This window comes from Sturnira hondurensis, unplaced genomic scaffold (assembly GCF_014824575.4).
Source record: "Sturnira hondurensis isolate 20B ecotype Veracruz unplaced genomic scaffold, ASM1482457v3 Scaffold0015475, whole genome shotgun sequence".
Lineage (NCBI taxonomy): Eukaryota > Metazoa > Chordata > Mammalia > Chiroptera > Phyllostomidae > Sturnira > Sturnira hondurensis.
Genome location: NW_028088106.1, coordinates 1,421,918 through 1,445,125, shown reverse-complemented (window position 1 = coordinate 1,445,125; position 23,208 = coordinate 1,421,918). Strand labels below are relative to the sequence as shown.

General features: G+C 35.1%; 1 protein-coding gene across 1 annotated transcript in view; it reads right to left on the bottom strand.

The window, feature by feature from the left end:
- Positions 1-23,208, bottom strand: part of LRP1B (LDL receptor related protein 1B) — a gene marked incomplete at its 3' end in the record, with an annotated part of 1,343,287 nt that overhangs the window by 632,332 nt on the left and 687,747 nt on the right. Inside the window, exons 8-9 of the mRNA XM_037064526.1 lie at positions 5,781-6,003; positions 2,658-2,829 (exon numbers count right to left, since the gene is read on the bottom strand). Coding sequence (XP_036920421.1) covers positions 2,658-2,829; positions 5,781-6,003 — 395 coding nt within the window. The remainder of the gene's footprint in view (positions 1-2,657; positions 2,830-5,780; positions 6,004-23,208) is intronic.

Sequence of the window (23,208 nt, the reverse complement as noted above, 5' to 3'; positions counted from 1 at the left end):
AACTAGGGGGATGCTGGGGGGTTGGGAGCTACAGGGATGAGGGGGGATAAAGGGGGGAAATTGGGAAAACTATAATAGTATAATCAATAAAATATACTTAAAAAATAAAGCATACCAAATAAAAATACATAAAAAATAAAACCAAAAAAAGAGAAAGGGTTGTAGTAGGAATAATGTCAGTAAGATTTTATGTCTCATTGTAATTATACTAATTTTTTGATCACCAATTACTTAAAATTGCAATGAACAACATGGCAATCTTCTTTTAATAATAATACTGTTACACTTTTAAAAATTGTGCCACATTATTTTCTGCTTTCCTTATTCTCTAAATGAAAAGATGAGTGAGATGCACTTTCGTTTTTTTTCTACCAGGAGGGTTGCTTTTATTTTTCAGTTTCATGCCATTTTTATCCTAGATCGTCTTCTGTTACCTACATTGCAATTCTCCACCTTCTCACCATCATTACTTTTGTTCTCTCCATTGGATCATGCCCATGAGCATACAAGTAAGCCATTATTTATGCATGTTGGGGGGAGCTTTTTTAATCATAATTCCAACAGTAATTTTTCAATTAGCTCCCCATTTCTCTGCTTCCCAGTACATCTACAATTCTCAAAGTTATCTACACTCATTTTTTACGATTCCTTTCTTTCCTGTCTCTCATAAATCCATTCATATCCAGACATTCACTTTACCACAGAGTTGCTCCTCAATCTGCATGAGCTGAATTTATGCGGTTGAATCTAATGACCAATTGAATTTATCAAGCTTCTCTGTCTCCTTTTTGATCTTTCCTATTTTCTTTGACTTATTATTGGAGTGTTCCAGTATCCATTATTTGAGCTTCTGCTCTCCTCCACCTCTAGTTACTTTCTTGGTAATCACATCTGTTTTCATGGCCTTAAATGTCATCTATGAGCCAATGACTCCCAAATTGGTATCTCTACCTCGGACTTCCCCTGGACCACAGACTCACCTCCTTGATATTTCTACTTGAATTTATAATAGACATCTGAAATAACATGAAAACTATATTTCTTTTCTTTGCCCTCAAATCTTTTCCATACTTGGTCAAATAATTTAATTACGCTAATTGCTTAGCCCAAGATATTATCATCAATCCTGACTCTTATTTATTTATTTATACATTTTTATTTATTTACTCTCACCTGAATATTTTTTTCATTGCTTTTAGAGATAGAGAAACATCTATGTCAGAGACAAATATCAACTGGTTGTTGATGTTTCTCACGTGTCATGTCCAGACCTGAGATCCTATGTGCCCTGATGGGGAATCAAACCTACAATTTAGGTATGTGCCCTTACTGGAATTGAACCTACAACCCTTCGGTTACAGGATGATGCTCTAACCAATTGAGGTACACTGGCCAGGGTACCCTTGACTCTTTTTAAATCTATACCTTGCATCCAATTCATAAGAAACTCCTGTTTGCTCTACCTTCAAATATATCCTAAATTTAATTACTTCTCATCATTCACTGTTACCATCTTGGTCCAGTCCACCATCTCTTCAATCCTCCACCTTTGCTACTCACCCCTGTCTGTTGTCAACACAGTAATCATACCAATTCTTTAAAAAGTCAGTCAGATCACAAGAATTCTCTGATTCTTTCTAAGGTTTCCCCATCTCACAAAAAGTATAAGCAAAGTTTTTTTTACAATTGTCTACAGGGCCCTACTTGTTATATTTTGATTGTCTTCCTTAATTTCTCCAATTTCAGTTCTACTTCTCTTTCATTTATTTACTCTTCCCCAGATGCCTGGGTCTCTGTGCTGCTCTTTGAACAATCTAAGTACGCTGTTCCTCATGGTCATTGTGCTTGCTCATCTCTTCCTGCCTCTCTCCTTCAATTATTTTAAGTCTCCATTCAATTTTAGGTTTTCAATGGAACTTTCTCTGACCTTTCGTTATCAAATTATAAACTGCCCCCCATCCTTCACACTCCTTGTACTCTTTATCTAATTAATTTCCCAAATGTTAATGTTTAGATAATTCTAAATTAGCACTATTTTGAAACACAATGAGATGATGGGAATTTTGGGTGGTGGTTTCAACACTGTACATTATTTGGTATGTGGTTGAGCCTAAATTGTTTTTATTAAAGAGAATCATTAATCTACTATACAAAATAACTAGTTTGTGTTACTGAGAAGTATTTAGAAACATTGCCATCTTATCATTAAAATTATTTTTAATAGACATGTTAAAAACAGACTGTTAAGTCAAAAGACCCCAATGATTGCAATAAAACTGAACTGATACTGCAAGAAAATCATGCGATTTAAAATTTACCTCCAATATAATACCAAAAAATAATTCTTAGCATTTTAGTATCTGGGTTTCCTATCTAAATGCATGTTGATTGAAAGCTCCTTGCTAAATGTAAATCTAGCTATCATTTCAATTCTATGGTGGTAGAAACCGTTTACCAGCAACTGAACAATTTGTGATTTAGTCTTGTGAAAGAAGCTCTATTTCATTTTGTCAAGCAGCTATAAAGCAGACATTCCCTTTTGTTAATCAAAATAGAGAATTTATAACTCACCCACTTTAACATCATACAAAGGCACAAGGACTATGTCTCCATTCTATTCATCATTATGAAGGCTGTGAAGAAGTTTGGTCTCTTACCTATTGGTTGAGTTCTTTTTTGATAGATTCGAATTTCTCGAGCATTTTTCATTTTAATTAGTGAATGAATATCTGTGGCATTAAATCGATTTATCCTTATGATATTGAAGTTATCAGAAGTGGTTGCATATAAATAGTCCTCAAACACAGTTATACCATAAAGTTGTCTGACCTATAAAGAGGGGTAAACATAACTATGATTTTTAATCATGCTGCTTTCAACTGGAAAGAAACACTGATTGCTATTTACGACTGTGGGCAATTCCCAGAGTAGGAAAGTAAGCGTATTATTGCTTATTTTCTCTCAACGAATTCAACATTTCACTAATTTAAAAATTTACTCTGTAATAGCGGATAAAGCAGTTACAAATGCATGGTAGAAAATTTTATTCATGTTTCATTAGAAAACATATTCAGTAGCTACTTTTCAAAAGCTAGCAAGAACAAAACTTTTAAGTGTATTCATTAATATGCTTATAGCACTGTTACATAACATTTGAGATATATTTATGGTCTGCTTGTTCATATAGTCATGGATATGTAGAATCTGCAAAAGCCTAGCTCTGTCTGGGAAAGAACTGAGGCTCAAGTACCTTTGAAAATTTGTTTTAAAAGAAAAAATCCAATTTAAAAAATATAAATTATATTTTGATTAATACTTGCCCAAATGGAAAACACTACAGGATGAAATTACATATTCAGAATAATTGTAAATAAAATGTCAGCATTTTACTAAGAAATTGCATTCACATTTTTAAAGCCTATTCATAATGAACATGGAAGTGTTTGCTTGAGAATAACAATGCTAATTGCTATCTCTGGCACTTTCATAGTAAAAATCTCTTCCTTGGTAGAGGTCTTGGTGATTGTGTGAAGAATAGACATCTTGAAGTCATGGAAAGCATCCAGCAGAGCAGAGAAAGAATGGCTACACTGCTTTTCTCATTAGAGGCACATGCCAGGCACATTGCCTTTGGGTAGTCCTTATTTTATACTTAATTTAAAATGGTTCTGGTCCAGGGTACAATTTAGCTGTCAATTGATTTGCTGTAGATATTTTGATAAAAGAGCATTTGTCACTGTATTTTGACATTTTATTGTACTTTCAGAGCACTGTTAGTATATATTTGGAGTTAAGAGAATTTGAGAGTGTATGCATAGTTTGTTAAAAATTTCATAGAAGCAAATGAAATTTTTAAATTTTAATCAAATAATCTTATAAATTCTATAGCAAGCCAAATGATTAAGCAAAATCATTTGGTTTGTTATCTCTCAAGCATATATGATTCATCATTACCATTTCTGATCATCTCTAAAAGAAGACTGGTTTCACATGTTGTTTTTACATCATACCTCATTTCTTCCTGTCTATGCTAAAAATGAAAGAGTGGAATTAATGAGGAGGATCATTTGATGTTAAAACCTAAATAGTCTTTTTTATGTTAGTGTTATTCCTTGGTAATTTTATATTTGTGTGTGTGAGCACACATGTATTTACCAATATCATTTTCAATACAGCTGACATCATATTAACTAAATATACTTATGGCCCAATTTTCTTAGAAATTCTTTTTTTTTCTTAGGAAAATAACAAACAAACTGAACTCTTCTATTACTATTAATATCATGGATGTTTTGCTCAAAGTTTTGTTCCCATTCATCTGAAATTCTATGGTTGCGATAGACCGACATTACACTACATTACTTAACAACACACATCCCAGGAGAGAAAGCAATGTTACAAAGCGGGGAATTGGTCAGGGTAGAAAATATATTCACACAGTAGAGATCAAATTTTACTTGCTGCCTCACTGCTGCCTGCAGAAGGGTCTGTTCCCCATAAAGGAAGTATATTGCTTTCTGTTTTGTTAACTACCTGCAACAGAGGTGGGAAGAGCTTGGAGTGGTGAATGGATTGTTCTGCCTCCAGCCCAAATACTTAAAAAAACTTATCTGTTGGATTAGTACTTAGTGCATGACCATCAAAACACAGGCAATACAAAGAAAAAAAAATAAGTAAATAATTAAAAATCTCAGATATTTAAAAACTAATTAGTCTTGGGGAAAATTGTTTGAATTCCTTATTCTTGCTTAGAATTTTAATTATGTATAGATAAAAGAGAAGTTCCATCATAATCACTTCAGAGATTAGGTCCTAGGGCCACCAAAGAAATCATGGATTTTCGGACAGTTGAAAGTGAGAAATATCTGGCCTCACTTCTAATACTGCATGCTTTATTTTTTTAACCACCCAGATTAGTGCATTTGTTTATTTCCCTAGGAAAGTGAAAGAATTTCATTGTCAAAGCAGATTAGAAAGGAAAAGTAACTTTAAGGAATAATTATAGAATATCCTTAGTTTGTATTGCAAAAGAAAGCAAAGACATTTACATATTTCATTTCCATAGAATAAGAATCTCTCATGAAATTAGTGTAAACACTGAGGTAAAATTTAATTTAAAAAGCTACTCTAGTGAATAAAGCCAATGTCCACTTAGAGATTTCCTTTGATGTGTTTACTGTTATTCGAAAAAAAAATCATCATTCAGCAAGGGAAAAACTATAGAGATGGGAAAATTTTTGAATTCTGTGAGAAGTTTGTCACAGAATTCTTCTTTTAGGAATTACTTGAATGTATCGAAAGGCAAAATTTAAACCAACCTATTAAAATAACAAAGATGCTTTTGTAAACTGGAATTTGTTTTTGTAAGCAAAGTATTGCCAGTGCCACTGGGGCAAATCATAGTTCAGTTCTTCTTATAGGCAAACCAGATAAATTAATTTTTAGTAAGCTGGTAGTAATATCTGTCTTATTCTAGTATTTTCCTTTTTTTACTGGCATAGCAGTTTTGTTTTTGTTTGTTTGATGTTCTTATTTTTGTTGGTTTTTGTTTTGTGTGCTTTATTTTTAATAGAGGAAAGGAAAAAATGAGAAGCATCTCCAATACATAGAATGCATTGTAAAAAGAACATCTCTCATGTAGGAAATACATCACAATTTTTATGATCCACTGCTGTTGACTTTATAAGAAATTTTCAACACTGAGATTTTGGGTCTTCCTCTTAGTATAATACAATACATTTTATTACCTTAGCCACATTTTCTTACAAAACTATACTTACTTGTCTGCCTTGAATAATAGTATGTCTGTTTTTTCCTTGATAGTCCGTGACTTCCACATACTCCAAGTAAAGATCTACCCAATAAACCAATTTGTTGACTAGGTCCAGTGCCAGTGCAGCTGGCTGCTCTGTCTTTGAATCAATTATCCTTGTTCTGTTGATCCCGTCCATGTCACATCGCTCCACTTTGGCTACATTCCCATAGTCAGTAAAGAAAAGTTTTCTGTTGAAAGTATAATAAATGTTAAAGTCAAGAAGGGATAAAACCATATTCAGTAGAACCATCTGTAAAAAGCAGAACTTTTTCTTCTAATTTATTTCAGTGGTTACATCTGTTAGCTTCCCATAACCATTTCCATGTACTATCGCTCATAAACAGAGAAATCTGTTAATGGATATTGCAGGGCATAAGGGAGCAGGTTAACCAACAACTGTAAAATTCCCCAAAAATGAATGATTATGGTGGGTTTATTTTCACATTAGGGGAAATGTTTCTTTAAGCTTCATAGAGCCCAAACACACAGCACAGAAAATGCATGCAGCTTATTCGGTGCAGGCTTCAGAAGAGAGCCAAGTCACCAGGCCAGGGCATGTGAGCTATCAGGCTTTATCTTCCCCCCCTTCTTTTCAAATGGCCTAGTGATGTCTGTTTCCTGTAAAAGCTATAACATGGATCTCAACGATGCTATGATTGGTAGTGAATCACAAACCTGTAATGGAAGTAAGCAGATGGAAAAACAAATGTGTTGTTTGTAGAAATAGAAATAAAATATAAATAGCCCTTCCAAACCAATCCCAAATTCTTCAAAATATTCCCCAAACACCCTATTTCATGAAGGAAATGTGGGCCATCTCTCCTCATTTTCTTCTTATATATCTAGAAGACTGAAAACTATGTTGATCTCTGAAACCAAAAAAAATTTTTTCATGAAACACTAACAGTATCTGTCATCAGAGGTTTAAATACCTCCAACACTTCAGTGTCTAATATTTGATTAGCATTCACTGTTTGGTAAACAGAAATCAATTTCAATTAGCCTGACAATATTTTAACATGATTACCTACTCATGAGACAAAATTATATTTGTAAATAGAGGACTATTTGCTCTGATTTAAATATAATCTCAAGAATAATCTGATTGACAGTGACTGAGCAACATTAAGATTACCTAGAGTATAGAATACTTGATTTTATAAACTTGATGAATTAGTTTCTGGTTACAACATATTTGCATTATCTAACAGTATGGAGTATCTTTCAAGCTAAAAAGCATTATTTAACTTTAATTTCTCTCTTTCTGCTGAGGGAGGCTTTGACTAACTTTTAAACATCAATGCCTAAGCAGCAAAGCCAGATTTTATTATGAGTATATATTTCATCTAATGTCCTTGGAAGATCAATTGATCACAATGAGTTAAAATTATTTTTCAAGTGACACTCTTCAGGTGAAGAACTTTTTATTCTAGTGAGTAATAAGTAAGAGAACATACAGTGTTATGTTTTATTGTCATGCAAAAGGTTCAAACCTCTGCTCCTGAGCTGGTCTCTCAGATGTCGCTCTCTCTCTTATCTTTCTCTCTCTCTCTTATCTTTCTCTCTCTCTCCCTTTCACTCTTGCTCTCTCTTCCTGCTTCCATTTTGCATTTCCCTTTTCTTCACTTGTGAATTAATTTGCTCATAGCTGTCTCAAGTGAAGTTGCTATAAAGGTTACCAGTTTCTCACTCCCTTTCTGTAGTGCACTGCCCACTATTCGTGTTATACAAAACTCTCTTTCTCACCTCATACCAAAATGCCTTTCCTTTTAAAGTTTCCTTTTTTGACTTGTCCATTCACAGAACTGAAAAACTGATGGTGTGCAGGTAGTCTAGCTTGGGCATACAGAGTTGGAGGTTCTGGGTCACTATGTATAGACTATACATAGACAGTGATATGAAGCAGGTGATTATAAATATCTACATGGTATTGAAGAGAAAAGATGACTCAGGAGAGATAGATTTCTCTGAAGTCATCTTGAGATGACTTAATTATATGGAAAAAAAGAGAAGAATGCCAAGACAAGAACCCTGGAGGCATATTATTGGAGAAAAAAGAGCAAATAAGTAAGATCAGAGGCTGTGGTCAAAGAAATAATACAGAATTTTATAGAAGCTTAAGAGAGAAAAGTTTGAGGATAAAGGATCGGGGTGGCTGGCTGGGCCAATCACTTCACAAAATACGTGGCAAAAGAAGAAAGAATATTGATCAAGAAGATGACATTGAATTTGATATTTGTTGAAATAAAAAAAATTTACTTTTCTTTGATAATTTTAATTGTAGAAGAAGAGTGGACCAGTTGAAGATGAAGGAAGTCAGAAAAATGTAAATTATTTTTTCAAGATTTTCAGAGATATTGACATACTATTACAGGAATGATGCACACAGTTCTTATACTTATCCAAGCTCATAACTAAACTGGTTGAATAAGTTTCAATCAAAGTATGGGGGAAAAGTATAAATACACAATTAATCAAAATGTTACTGTTTTAATGAAAGTATAAATTCAAAATAACAGGAGAAGTTTGGGTATGTGAAGTAGCACCAAACTACAAGAGGCAATAAAGAAATCCCTAGCAGATAACAGAGTAACTAGTGCCCAGTGGAAACATAAAAGAGTTTTACACTAAAATAGAACCTTTATACCAATTGAACCTTCCCAGAATTCAGAATACCGACTCTGATGAGCTGGGTCCACTTATAAATAAAATGCAATAAATGGCAGAGTTCTCTGAGAGAATAGCATTAAAACCAAAACACTGAAAGCAATAGGTCCCCATAGTCACATGATGATGTAGATGTTTTTCTGTTTGCTCATTTTAATATTGTTTAATTTTATTTTAAAATGTCCTACTACTGCTACAGAGAAATGCTTTATTCCTGGGGCATTCTTTTATTGAGGCATTATAATAAATAACTGTATTATTATTAATAAACAAAAGCTAAAGTTTTAAGTGATCTAATCTCTATATTTTATTTGTGATGAAAATGTAGCTTGGCTAAAAATCACTTTTCTTTCACATAAATTTTTTCCAAATCTTAAAAATAGTAAATAGTGCTCTGCGAACCCCATTATCTCATTGACCCTTACAATTACCTGGGAGACAGAAGGGGCAGATTATTTTTATTTCACAGATGAGCAGTCTCAATGGCTTACATGGTAAGTCATTGCCAGAGCCATAATGCAAATGTTGGTTTGTCATGCCTTTTGCTTTTAGTCCACTATTTTGAATCATTTCAAACTTACAGAAAAGTTGTAAGAATAGAATGGACGCCTACACCCTTCACCTAGATTCACCATTGTTTACCTTCTGTCCCTCTGGCTGTTTCCAGTACTGTCTGAACCTCTTGACAGTAAATTATAGACATTTTGGCCCTTTACATCTAAAAACTTCAGGCTGCATCTGTTAAGTACAAGGCCATTATCATACATAACCACAGCACCTGTATCAAAATCAATACTTTTAACACTGATATGATACATGGTTTTTATTCATTTTTTGCCTGTGGACCCATAATGTTCTATACAGTAAAAATTCCTCCTTTTTCCTGACTCAAAACCCAATGCAGCATCATGTATTGTATTTAATTGTCTTCTCTCTCTACACACCTTTAATCTTAAACAGTTCTTTAGCTTTCCTAAAGATTGTTCATGATGTTATCATTTCTATAGGGTAAATACCAGTTGCTTTGAAGAATATTCTTACCTTGAGTTTTCTTGAATTTTCATAATTAGATTACATTATTCTTTTAAAACTACAATGCAATAATTTTTACTTTATTGCTATTGCTCCTGGGCTTAGAAACCATGGGTAAGTCTCTACCCCAGAAATCCCATAAAATTAAACACAGATGGTAGCTTGGAATTGCATTTACTCTTATACATTTTTTTTCTGAACGCTTAACTCTGTTAACTTCAGGATTTTCAGTCACCCTTTCAGCAACTCTTCTCTCCAGGAACAAGGATTTATGCTGCTTCTAGTACTGCAGCGCCCCAAGTGCAGAACTCTGCCTGTGGATGGCAAAACCGTTCCCACATCTGTCTTGTGCCCCATTCCCTCAGATTGCAATACTGACATGTCTTCTCTCCCTGTTCTTTCTTTCTTGTGGTATCAATAGCTTTATTCTCTAGTATCAGGGAGAAACTAAATTGAGATTGTTATTCTCTCATTCTTCACTTATCTTTTGTCATTCCATTCAATTCCAATTAACAAAAAGAAATAAAACTATATTCTAACTACTCTTTCTTTTTCTTTTAAGATTTTATTTATTTGTCTTTAGAGGGGAAGGAAAGGAGAGGGGGAGAGAAATATCAATGTGTGGTTGCCTCTCATTCATCCTCTGCCGGGAACTGGCCTGCAACCCAGGCATGTGCCCTGACTGGGAATCAAACAGTGTTTGTTTGGTTCACAGGCCTGCGCTCAATCCACTGAGCTACACCAGCCAGGACACTCTCTTTCTATTTCTAAGACATGTTTAACTATTAGTTCATAAAGAACAGACACATTTCTTTAAAATATGCAATTATGCATCCAGTTCATTGTTCTTATAATTCAACATCTATAGCAAATAAGAATTTATCATTTTGGCTTCCTAATTTTATTAGATATGGAAAACTGATTTTACACAACTTTTCATTGTTCATATAATTAGCCCTCTTTTACTATACATATACCAGACTTTATACAGTTTCAGATAGTAGGAAACTTTGGGTTTTGTTGGCAAACTTGCTTGACATAAATCAAAAGTAGCACAGGGAGCACTCACAGACAATGATAAAGCACTGTGCTTACGGAGTTCTGGCTCCAATCACCCCAACGCTTCCAGGCAAACCAATTGTTACATACACCGATCTCTTAAAACAGGCATTTTTCTACCTGACTAAAATAAGATTTAACTTTTGCTACAGATATTCATCTTAAATGATGAACTTTGGTACTTCAGTACTTCGTCAAAAAGAACTAAAGAGAATTTAAACACGGCAAAGTCCAGTCCATGTATTTCAAGTCCACAGTCAACCCTGGTATTGTGTCACAATTCTTACCCCTAAAATCTTGCTTATAGCTTAACAATGAAATTCTGTACCATTCATTTTAACCATTTAAAAGTAAGTTTATATAACAAGATAGTAGTGAGGAAGTAGATGAGAGAAGAGTGAGACAAAACTAGAGGGCCATATATGAACAGACTTTTATAAAATAAGCCATTGCAAACCTTTTATGTTTATTAATCATACGATGGTATAGATAACTGTATTTCTTACAGTTACTTGTTGAATTTTATTTGTTTGCAGTTTTTGCTTTCATTGTTTAAAAAATCTCTTGACTTGGTTCTCAGCTCACACACAAACCCACAGAAATTAAACCTGACATACAGATTCTGCTCTCAGCCAGTTACTCTATATTCAGGAATCATTCCCACTACTGATTACTCCAAAAGTGTACATGTATTAAATATGTCAGTCAATGTGGCTGACCCATTCAACATCCATATTTATCTAAACCTTCCACACCGAATGCTGTGCCAGAAAAGGGCAGCCGTATGTGCTAATATTATCCCTCTCCTTCCTGTTTAGAAATAATTAGACCAAGGTGGAATGTGTGATATAAATGAAACCAAATCATAGTCTGAGCTGAAGCACTAGCACCTTTTCTCTCAAAAATCTAACTCAAAATGTGTGGAGCTCACTTAATGGGCAGTTGTGCTACCATGGGTAACATGAGCAGTGGGGGTGGGAGTGGTATGCTAAGAGAGGAGGAATACCAGAGCATGGTGCAGAAATTGGTTGGGGAGCCACGAGACAGGGGGATGTGAAGAAAGGAACCATGGAGTCGTTGAGTGAGGAATTCTTCAAGCCCAAGGGAGTCCATCTTTACTTCCTGTCCTTAGTTATATGAACATATGAGATTCTTCATATCCTCTTGGGATATCTCTATGCAGTTGAGTAGCTTCAGTTTCTGTATTTGGGTTTCTGTATTTGGGAGCTGAAGGGAATTGAGTAAATCACCCCATTGTTTAATGTTCTATTTTAAGATTCAGAATTTTTTCTAAATATTTTGAACAATCAAAAATCATACTATTTTGGAAATACTGTGTATCGAAATGTTAATTCTAAGTAAAGCAATCATTTAACAATTTTAACATGTAACCCTTATCTTGTAACTCCATCTTGGCATCGGGTCATATCTCTTTCTGTCACGTGTGTATATGTGTGTGTATCCAAGGTCTGTCTGAAAAAAGTCAAGCCATTGTTAATATAACCATATGGTTTGTGTGACCTGTAACCAGGCAGCCAAGGAGAATGAACTGGACTGCACATGCATGAACAGTGACAACTGCACTGTACTAGGCAGTTTGGGTGGTAGACACCATTAAGTGAGCATGTGTGCTATGTGGCCATCACAGTCAAAATGAGTGAGCAAATAGAGCAATAAATGCATCTGATTTTGTGTTAAGGTTGAACATTTCTCTGCGGAAACTACTCAGATGATTCGAAAGCCCACAGCTATGGGCAACTGGTTATTGGCCGCTTCATCATGACAACATGCCCTGCTCATGCATCCTGTCTTGTGCGGAAGCTTTTGGCAAAGCTTCAAATAACCCAGCTGACTCAGCCCCTATACAACTCATTTGGTGCCCTGAGACTCCTGGTTTTCCCAAAACTAAAATCGCCTTTGAAAGGGAAATGATTTCGGACCATCATTGAGATCCGGGAAAAAACAACAGGGCAGCTGATGGGGATTGGGAGAACCGTGTGTTTTACCCAGGTGCCTACCTTGAAGAGGACTGAGGCATCATTGTCCTAGGTACAATGTTTCTTGTATCTTGTATCTTCTTCAATGAATGTCTCTATTTTTCATTTCACATGGTTGGATACCTCTGGACAAACCTCAGGGGCAGATGTAAAACCAGTGCCTTACCTAATACTAATTCCAGAATACTACTCTCCTCTTTTAACATCTATTTTTTTAGGGTCTCACCAATAGGCTGTATCACTGATAGCAACCATCCTCAAAGAATCATCTATCAAACTTCTGACTCCTGTACATAATTATGTTTATTAAAGATTCAGTTTTAGTATATATTTCTTGTTAACATGCTAAACTGGGAAAATAAAGAATTCTAATATCTACAGGATAATAGATCCACATTAGTTGTCATCACCAGAAATTGTTAGCTCCACCACAAGGGATGTGCCCTCCTTCCCAACACACAAATGGACAGAACATCTTACTCTTCCCTCTGACTTTATGCTTACTCTTTATCTGCCTCCAGCACTCTCGCTGAAACAACTATTTGACTTTAGTGAGACCTCGTCCCCATTGACCCTCTCCATTTTCTCTCCATAAGCCGACCTTCAACGTTTCCTTCTCATTTATTCTCCACTGTCCCCATCACAGCTCTCTAATTCACTCCATTCTACTCCAATCCACCCCAGAGAATAATTTTACCTCTTACTGCATAGAGAATTAGAGCACATCAAAATGCAACTGATTTGTTTTCCCACAGGCCCAACTAAATCTTGTCTATATCTACATCAGTTACTTCTCTAACTGCCCTGTAATACAGAAGGAAGCATCCTCTCATCTGTTTAGGCCAATGCAAGGCAAAAATACATAATAACTCCCTCTCCTCTGAAACCTGTCTTCAAGAATGTCCTCTTTCTCTTGCACTTTTAATCTCTCCTTTTCTGCTAAACTTAACCTTCAGCATGTAAACTTGCTCTGCTATTTATTATACTAAAACAAATAAAACTTTTGTTCTTAACCTCAAACCAACCTCCATTTATAGCCTTTTCTTTCCAGGCTCCATTGACATCCAGCCTTCTCCAAAGAATTATTGATACAAGCTAACTTCATTTTTCCTTTCACTGTTCATTCAATACAAATATTTTTCCAACCCCACCATTCCTTTTCCTTTCTCTCTCTCCTTTCTTTTTCCCCCTTTCTTTTTCCTTCCTTCCTTTCTTCTTTCCTTCCTTCCTCCTTCTCTCTCTCTTCTTCTTTTTCCCTCTTTCTCTCTTTCACTTTTTCTGCCTTTCTCTCTCTCTTTCTTCTTTTCTTACAAAAGTTACTAATTATTTTCATGGGTTAAACCTTTCTCAGTCCTCATTGATCTTTCTGTGGCATGAGACCAAATTAATCCCTTCATCCCTTTTGAGTTTCCTTCTTCCTCTTAGCACTTTCTATGTTTTCTTCCTGCTTGACTGACTTTTCTCAGTTAGATTTCCTACCTCCTCTTTCTGTATTAGGTCCAGGATTCTGTTACATCTAAATTACTTTGTAAAAATTTTTGAAAATTTCCATGACTTTTATTAATATTATAAATATTAATAGTATAATAATATAATGATATTAATACTCATTTAAATAATACTATTATACTCATTTTAACATGTCTTCTCAGCTTTTAACTTAAAAACACAGTTGTTTTTTTGATACTTGTGCTTAAACCATTTTAGGCACCTCAAATTTAACATATCTCATATTAAATTCTTGCTCTTTCTTATCATACATAGTTTTCCTCCACTTTGGCAAACAGAATCTTTTCACCCAATGGCTCATTTAAGAAACCAAGCACTCATTCTTCATATGTTCTATCTTATCCTCTGCATCTAATTCATGACCATGTACTGCCAATTTTATCTTAAAAGTATATATGCTATAAGCAGACTTTCTTATATTGAAAAATAGAATTTTGGACTCAGACTTGAAATTAAGTTAAAGGGGCAACATATATGGATCAGGTTATTTTAGCATAGGAAAACAAATTAGTTTTCCACATTATCCAGCATAGTTCATAGGAATTCTACTTTGGACCCAAATTATTATCTAGCTAATAATAAATTATCATTTCATCTCAGTTTGATAGCAGCATCCATTTTGCATGCACTGTACTCCTCTTTGGAGAACTTGTAGAAACTAGTAATTAGTTCATGGTAAGATTTTATATTCATGTGTTTGGTTAATTTTCATTTTTAGTGACATCTCAATATTCATTTCCACTTACTATAGATACTATATAACAGTAGCACTCAGATGTATTCTAAGGAGTATAGATTATCACTGTGTAGAATGTAACAAAAGCTTTGCTTTTTTGTTTACTTTAAAGTAGGGTGTTTAAATAATCAACACAAATTTTAAAACTATAATATTCTTCTCTGTGGTGAGGATTGATGAAAATTGTTGAGAGATTAGACAAGGAGATACCAATTTGGTAGTTATGCATTAGTGCAGAGGTAGAGATGGAAAAATATAGATTCAATAAATATTTGGGAGTCTAATTCAATAGAATTTGATAGTTAATTAAGAGGTGAAAAGAATGAGTATAGAACAGAATTCTAGAATAACTTTCATAAAGCATATTTCTTGAATATGTTGTGCCTTCAGGTGTTTCCCAGTAGGTATATTTCTCCTGTAAAACCTCAAGCTGTCATCCTATTTAAGGCAAAAATGGATTTTACAGTTTGGGCATATTACTCTTTATAACCAAGGGTAATGCTATCTTAGTACTACTTCAGAAATCAATTTGGAGGGGGGGTCAGTAATCAAAAACTCATGCTCAATATACTTGATTCATGTGGAACAGTAGAATATTTGCAGTAATATAGTAGATGTCAAAACACTGCTCTTTGAGATATGCAGAGATGAATAACCTAATTTCTGGACTCAAAAATGTCCTATTAGTTTATAAAGCCTTTTTTTTCTGAGCTGAAATAACAGAGATGGCTGTCTCAGAAGAAACTAAGGTAAGTATCCATGAATTTGTAGATGGCTGAACAAATCTGGTTCATTGTTGTGCTCGTTACCAGTTAGTTGAACTATCAATTTCTATAAAGAAGAAAAAAACAGTGTGTAGAAAAAACACAACTTTAACTACAACTTGCACATTTCAGTTTGCTTTTGGAATAGAATGTGCAATAATACTGCAATAAATATATAAGCATATGGTTACATAGATGAGACCACACTATAAAAATAATTTGTTTGATGTTCACTTTCATAGTTATGAAGGGCAGATACTTAAAAAATATAAGACGAAAAGTCCTATAAAGCAATAACTTCTACATAAGTAGCAACCTCCCAATCTCTCTGTTTAGTTTGAAACAGAAATGCAGGATCAAGCATGGGCTAAGGGGTTAAGACTGCAGAGGCCAAATGAAGCTGGTGAAGGGAAACAACTCTCCTCACTCAGTTGGCTGAATAAGTGTTTTGTTCATCACAAGATGTGTCTAGACAGGGTCTCTTGACTAGGATGAGCTTCAGGGGTTCCATCAACAACCAATTGCGTAGGATTGGAAAAACTCTCAGGTATGCCAATAGATATGTATTCCTATTTGTATACATGTATTTTTGGTAAGTATGTTAATACTCAAAAGAGTAAATAGTCATGTTCTAAAATAACGATTCTTAAATTTTATTGTGCACAATAATTACACAAGATCATTGCTAAAATCTCCAGTTCCTACAGTCACTGTGGTAGAAATTTATGCAGCATCTAACATTATGCATTTTACCCTTTGATCCAGCGATCTCCATTTTGGATATTTACTTTGAAGAGGCATCTTCACAAATAACAGACAGCAAATGTACTAAATTATTCACTGTAACATTGTTAATAATGATAGAGCATTGAAGTAATTTTATCCACTTCTCCTTTTCTCTTCCTATTCATTCTTTCTTTTCCCCAGAAATATTAATTTAGAATCTACTGAGAATATTTGGTGAATACAACAGGGAATTTTAAGGCATCTGGGCTGCACCTCCAGAGAGAATAGGAAGCAAGATTATTGGAGAAAAATGTAATTTACAAATAACGAATACTCAAGGATAGTTTGGTAGGGTAGCTCTACAGATTATTAATTGAAGAAGCGGTGTCTTCTAACAAGCTCTTATTAATGTCATAGTCTAAGAATTAAAAACAATAGGCTATTCAATAATGGTACTATTGTCCCAATATTGGCAATTTTTTTTTACTTGGAGGCCAATTAGTTTTTAAAAGAGAACATATTATTTTAATCACATTTGTATTAAAAGTTTTCCTAGGTTATTGTTTGATTTTTAATCTTCAGTCTTCATGTTTTTTTTCTTTTAATATTAGTGCCTATGGTATTCAGCTATACATGCAGGTTTAGCCAGATATAGTCTCCAGTTTATCAACCAAACACTAAATTAGATGTATGGTATAGATATATTATATATGTAATTAATATATGTATATACAATATACATATATTATACATGTATATTAACATATATGTATATAATATATATGTTATATATATATTACATATATATATTATATATGTAATAATAAGCTGACTTTAAGTAAAAGAGATCAGCCTCAATAAGCTGGGTGGGCTTTAAACAATCAGCTAAAAAATTTAAGAGCACAACTAAGATTACCCTGAGGAAGAAGAAATTCTATCTATGAGCTGGAGCCCAGCTCCTGTCCAAGATATGTAGTCTGCTCCAGCTGAGTACTTGCCCAAAGCATTTTCATTTGAAAACTACCTAAGCCCTCACAACTGCACAAGACAATTCCTTAAAGAAGTCAATGCATATTTACCAATCCTACTGGTTCTATTCTTTTGGCAGAACTCTGACTGATACAGTGCCCCCAAATGTTTTAGGTAAATAATATCCTTGCATTTAGCCCTGGCTGGTGTAGCTCAGTGGATTGAGCATGGGCCTGCAAACCTAAGGATAGCAGTTCGATTCCCCATCAGGGCACATGCCTGGGTTGCAGGCCAGTTCCCAGCAGGGGACCCATGAGAGGCAACCATACATTGATATTTCTCTCCTTCTCTCCTTCCCTTTCCCTCTAAAGATAAGTAAATAAAATCTTTAAAAAATATTCCTGCATTTAGTAAGAATTTAAAACAGATATTGACAGTCCAATAACTGGTAATTATCATACCAGTGAACCAAATTTGCTTAGCAAACCAAAATGGAGAAAGTAAAGGTCCTCAGAACTTATTTTGAATCCCTAAATCTAGCCATGTCAAAGTCAGCACTGTTTGTTTTATTTAGTAATCAAAGCCACTAAATTTCTGCTTGCTTGTTTGTTTGTTTTGCTTAAGCTGATTTAAATGGAGTTTTTTTTTAACATTCACAACTGAAAATTCTTACGTGATAAGCATTCAGTGCTAAGGCAAATGGTGACCGGAACACCTGTCATCACTGCAAGAGAAACTAAAGTCAAATGTTCTACTGACAAAAATGTATTGAGAAAGTATTGCTTATGAAAGTTAGCAATTTAAAATGCAAATACGAACTACTATAAGGTAATTTTATTTGAGTTAGGTAAAAATTTATCTATGTAATTAATGATTTTGATAAATAACCTCAGAAAAGTCTGGAAATACAATGTATGTAATTTCCTTAGTAAATGCTCCCAACATTTGCTTTCTTTGCCAGAAGAAACAGCAGAAGTGAAAGAAAAATGTATATCTCATTATGAATACAAGCAATGAAACAATTAGAAATATATGCAATTTCTGTCAGTCAAGTTGTGTGTGTATGTATATATATATGTATATGTGTGTGTGTGCATGTATAGAGTTGTGTGCATATATATATATATATATATATACACACACAGAGGTATATGTATGTAATGTATATGTGTGTATACACACACATATATATATTCCATAAGGTAAATTACCAAAATAACATATTTTAGATAGTTATTGTAGTAGGATTTTACCTCTTTTAAAGTTAAATTATGAGGTAAAGTGTTTCCAAATATTTATAAATGAAAGGGGAAAACTGTGCAGTTGAATGTAAGCAAAGCAGAGATCTAGTGGGCTTCATGGACTAATGCCCATTTGGCTAGTGACCAAATATTTTAAATAAATTGTAATATCAATTTAAGTTGGTTAGAGCATCATCCCCATTTGCCAAAGTTGTGGGTTCAGTACTCAGTAAGGGCACATACAAGAATCAGCCAATGAAAGCACATATCAGTAAAATAACAAATAGATGTTTCTCTCATTCTATTCTCTTTCTCTCCCTTCTTCTTTCTCTCTAAAATTAATATATTTTAAAAGATTATCAGAATCTCTTACAGCTTTGCTAGAAACTAGCAACTAATTATGTTGAGATCTCTTTAAAAAATACAAATGCATTTTTCAAAAAAAAAGCCACCAATAGATGGAATACAAGTGAGATTTTCATAGAATTATGTAAACAAAATCTATCAGGTCATTGAGTTTTAATAGTCTTAGTCACAATGTATTATGATTCTCTTCCCATATTCTTGCCATAGAGGCTGGACCAAATACCTAGATTTTATTTTATATGCCCCACACTAATCCTCCCCAACCACTACCCTTGATCACAAGTGACTGATCAAGGACAGAATCAGAACCAGAAGTAATTAATATGCTTTTGTATAAAATAATGACCCAAATTAATCAAATTATTTCTTTCTTTCTTTTTATTAATATTTTATTTATTTATCTTTAGAGGGGAAGGGAAGGAGAGAGGAAGAGAAACATCAATGTATGGTTGCTTCTCGTGCATCGCCTGCTGGGAACTGGCCCCTGCCGGGAACTGGCCTGCAACCCAGGCATGTGCCCTGACTGGGAATCGAACCGCGATCATCTGGTTCGCAGGCCCGCGCTCAATCCACTGAGCTACACCAGCCAGGGCCAAATTATTTCTCATGGGATTTCAAAACAGGGATGTCTACCAGTGTTAGCTAATAGTGGAAGTTAAGGGGGGTAAAACATCCTGATAACAAAAACCATTTCTAGCATTCATCTGGTGAATCAATAAACTATTTAAACTTGTGTTTGTTTGTTTTGGATGTCCTTGGGAATTTGTACGTCTAATCATTTAATAATATATTTGGTTACCATCATTTGAATGGTCTATGTTATAGCAACTAAAGAAGCCTGACCGAAACACAAGAAAAATGGAAACATGTTAACTAAAACTTAACATACTTACTGTTAAAATTGTGGTAAAATAAATGTGGTGAAGAGTAAGAAAATCAAGGATAAAGACTAAAAAACACAACTTTGCCCATTCAATAATAGAGTACTGAGTAAAACAAAGTTTCTACTTTATCATAAGTGATGCAGTAGCATAGTAATTAAGATTATGGGCTTAGGTTAAAGATTACCTTGGTTAAAATTCTAGTTCTAATATTTATTAGGTATGAAGAAGTAAATTAGCCTTTCTGTGACTCTATTACCTCATATGCAGGATGGAGAAAAATAGTTTATATGAATGTTTTGATTAACAAGTAAAAAAATGAGAAGTTCAAATAGAGTTCCTGCCATTTAAAAAGAGTCATAATATTACTGGAGAAGGGCTTGGCCCTGAGCGGGTCTGCCTAGGGACAGCTGCAGTGTGTGGGTTCTTGACTTCATGAAGACAAGACTCTACAACAGGTGACTATGAAGCTACATTTATTAATCTGGGAACAACGAAACAAGGAAGGGTTTAGCATCGAAGCAGCAACAGGAGAGCCTGGGCTGGGCTGCCTTAACCCACTGGGAAGTCAGAGAAAAGGGGCAGTGAGGGGCGGAAGGGTGCTTTGGGGACCGATTCAGGAGATCAGCATGGGACAAAGCTGCCAGCTGCTCGTTGCCTTAGAGTTTAGGAGATGTGTCCCTCTGGGAAAAGAAATGGGTGAAGAAGGAAAAGAAAATGACACTGGATGCTCCCCAGGGGTCCTTTATCTGGAGGCTTTTATCTCTTCCTTGCAGGCTGGAATCTTAGGGGAAGTGTCAGGGGAGGACTTCAGCAGAATATTCATCAGTTTTGCAGGTGTGCCCTTTAGGGGTCCCGGTCTCCACAGATCGGTCAGTGACAAGAGGGGGTCTTCAGTCATTGCAGTTGGTGCTGATGTTGCCCATCTGGTTTTGCTGTTTGTCTGGGTCTGGAGCTGAGATATAACTGAGGCCTAGATTTTATCTCCAGGGAGGAAAGGCTGCCTGGGGGGAGAGGTCCTTATTTCCAGGTGACCATCTGCAGCTGACTGTAAATGGCTTGACCATTATGTTCAGCTGTCTGTCTCTGTTTCCCTATTATACTTGCTAAAGAATTTTCCTAGCTTCTTGCTATTTTGTCTCATTAACATTCAAAAATATTATTTATTATTATTAAGAGCTAGATTCAATAATGTTGCACTTACAGAGAAGAAAGGATGAGGGAGGGACTAGGGAGAGAAAACAGAGTCAAAAAGGAGAAATAGAAGAAAGACAAAAAGAGGGAGAGAAAGAGAGGTGGGATGGGGGAAAGAAAGAGAGATACAATATTTTTTTGTTCCACTAAATCACTTGAAATAAATTTGCAGACATGTATCTCCTAAAGAATAAAATGTTCTCTTGTGTACCCCAATATGGGCTGATTGGGCCCCCTAAAATTTATATGTGTAAGCCCTAATGCCCAGCACCTCAGAATGTGACTGTATTTGGAGATAAGGTCTTTGAAGATGTAATTAAGTAAAAAGGAGGCCATTAGGGTGGGCCCTGATCCAACCTGACTAATATGCTAACAAGAGGAAATTCAGACAATATGCCCAGTGGCATAGAAAGGACCCAGCAATAAGCCAAGCCCTTTCATCTAATTAATTTCTTTATGTGCAGATACCTTTAGCAGCCAGTCAATGTAAGTTCCTTTAACAATGGCAGGGTGGTATCAAAAGTATTAATCATTAGAAGGTTGCTTATTGCCCTGTATTCCAATGGTTCTCTTGCTGCCAATAATACATAATATGTGTGAAAATGAATAGAGACTTATTGGTAACTATTAAAATAGTCTATAGAAATTAGTACTTGCAGAAAACAGGCATCCACTTATATACCACTGATGTTAAATGTAGGCTTCTGGTAATATAAATGCATATTCACCACTCTGAATTTCAGAGAAATCTAATGTGGAACAGAGTCTACATGACCAGGCGCTTTCTTCCAGATTTTTAGTTCTTCCAAATAAAGTACACTGAAGTCTATTCATTCAAAATATTATTTACAACTCATTCATTGTCATGCATTGTACTGTTAACCTGGGCATGCAGAGAACAGAATGATTTGTGTTCGTTCTGGTGCTTCCTTCTACCCACCCTCTACCAGCCTACCAGACACCAGAAGTATACCAAGGAAGAAACAACTTAGCCATTCTACCAAGATTTCCTAAATAGAAGAAAAAAAATCTCTTTATTCTAGATGGAAGTCTGAAAATAAATGTATCCCAGCTATGCAGTGCTAAATTCCAATGCCTTCGTGTAAGATTTATAAATGTATTTATCCATATTCAGGCATATTCACCTGATTGATGTTCACTCAATCACCAGATATATTTACAGTGCATCCTAGGGACAGCAATGTACAATGAACCAGAGCCAGACAGATAAAAAGACACAGTTCTTATCACCAAGGAGCTCAGAGAGTGAGACAGGATAGGAAAACTGGGCAAGTGGAATAGGGAAACTAACACAGGAAAATTAAACAAGGCCAAACAATTGGAGCAATTTACAACCAGATGATGAATCTATACTCTTCTCCATAGCCAGAGAATACAAAACCTCTCTGGCCACAAACCATAGGTGTCCAAGGAATAGAGGAATGCTAATGAAAGGAGAAGTTACACCAGAACAAAGGGAGCCAGCTTGGGAAGAAGCTGCGTGACTCTTTTTTCAGCCCTCCTCCTCCTTCCCTTACTTCCAAGAAACACAGCACATCTGTGCTCCCCCAACGAAGATCCCCTTCCCAAATTTCCACATTTCCTCTGAAAGCTCAAGATAAGGTGGATGTTAGAGTTTTTACCTGCCACTTTCTCAGATTGCTGGCCTCTAATATTAATGAAGTGCAATTATAATCCAATCTGTCTCTGCTTTTGGGCTGAGCAGTGAGAGACAGCCAAAGTCCCAGACTCAGTTGCTATCTGGTTTCAAGAGCAGTTGAAAATTATCCATGTAAACAAACAATTAACACTCAAAGTGTACACAGCTCTAAAGAGGAGGGGATGTTTGTAACTGCCAGAGGGAATCAAGAAAAATTTCAGAGTGTGAAGCTTGGGTGAAGAACTGATGAGGAAAGTAGGAGTCTGGCAGGTTGATTTAAAATAAACTCAGCCCAGAGAATGACTGAGCATGTGGAACTTCAGGCATCAATTCTGTTTACAGAGCCACTGTTGTTAATGACATAGTAAAAATGTTCACACATATGCCTTATTGTTAACCATTGCAACAATCTTTTTATGTTACACATTATAATTCTTAAGAAAACTGAAGTTCAAAGAGATTAAATAATTTTTTCAAAATTACATAATATGATACAGAGGTAGGCTTAAATCTCAGTTTTCTGATTCTAACATACAAGTTATTATTCTAGTTCAACAAATTGCCTTCCTGTAGAGGAGAGGGTCAATAAGGC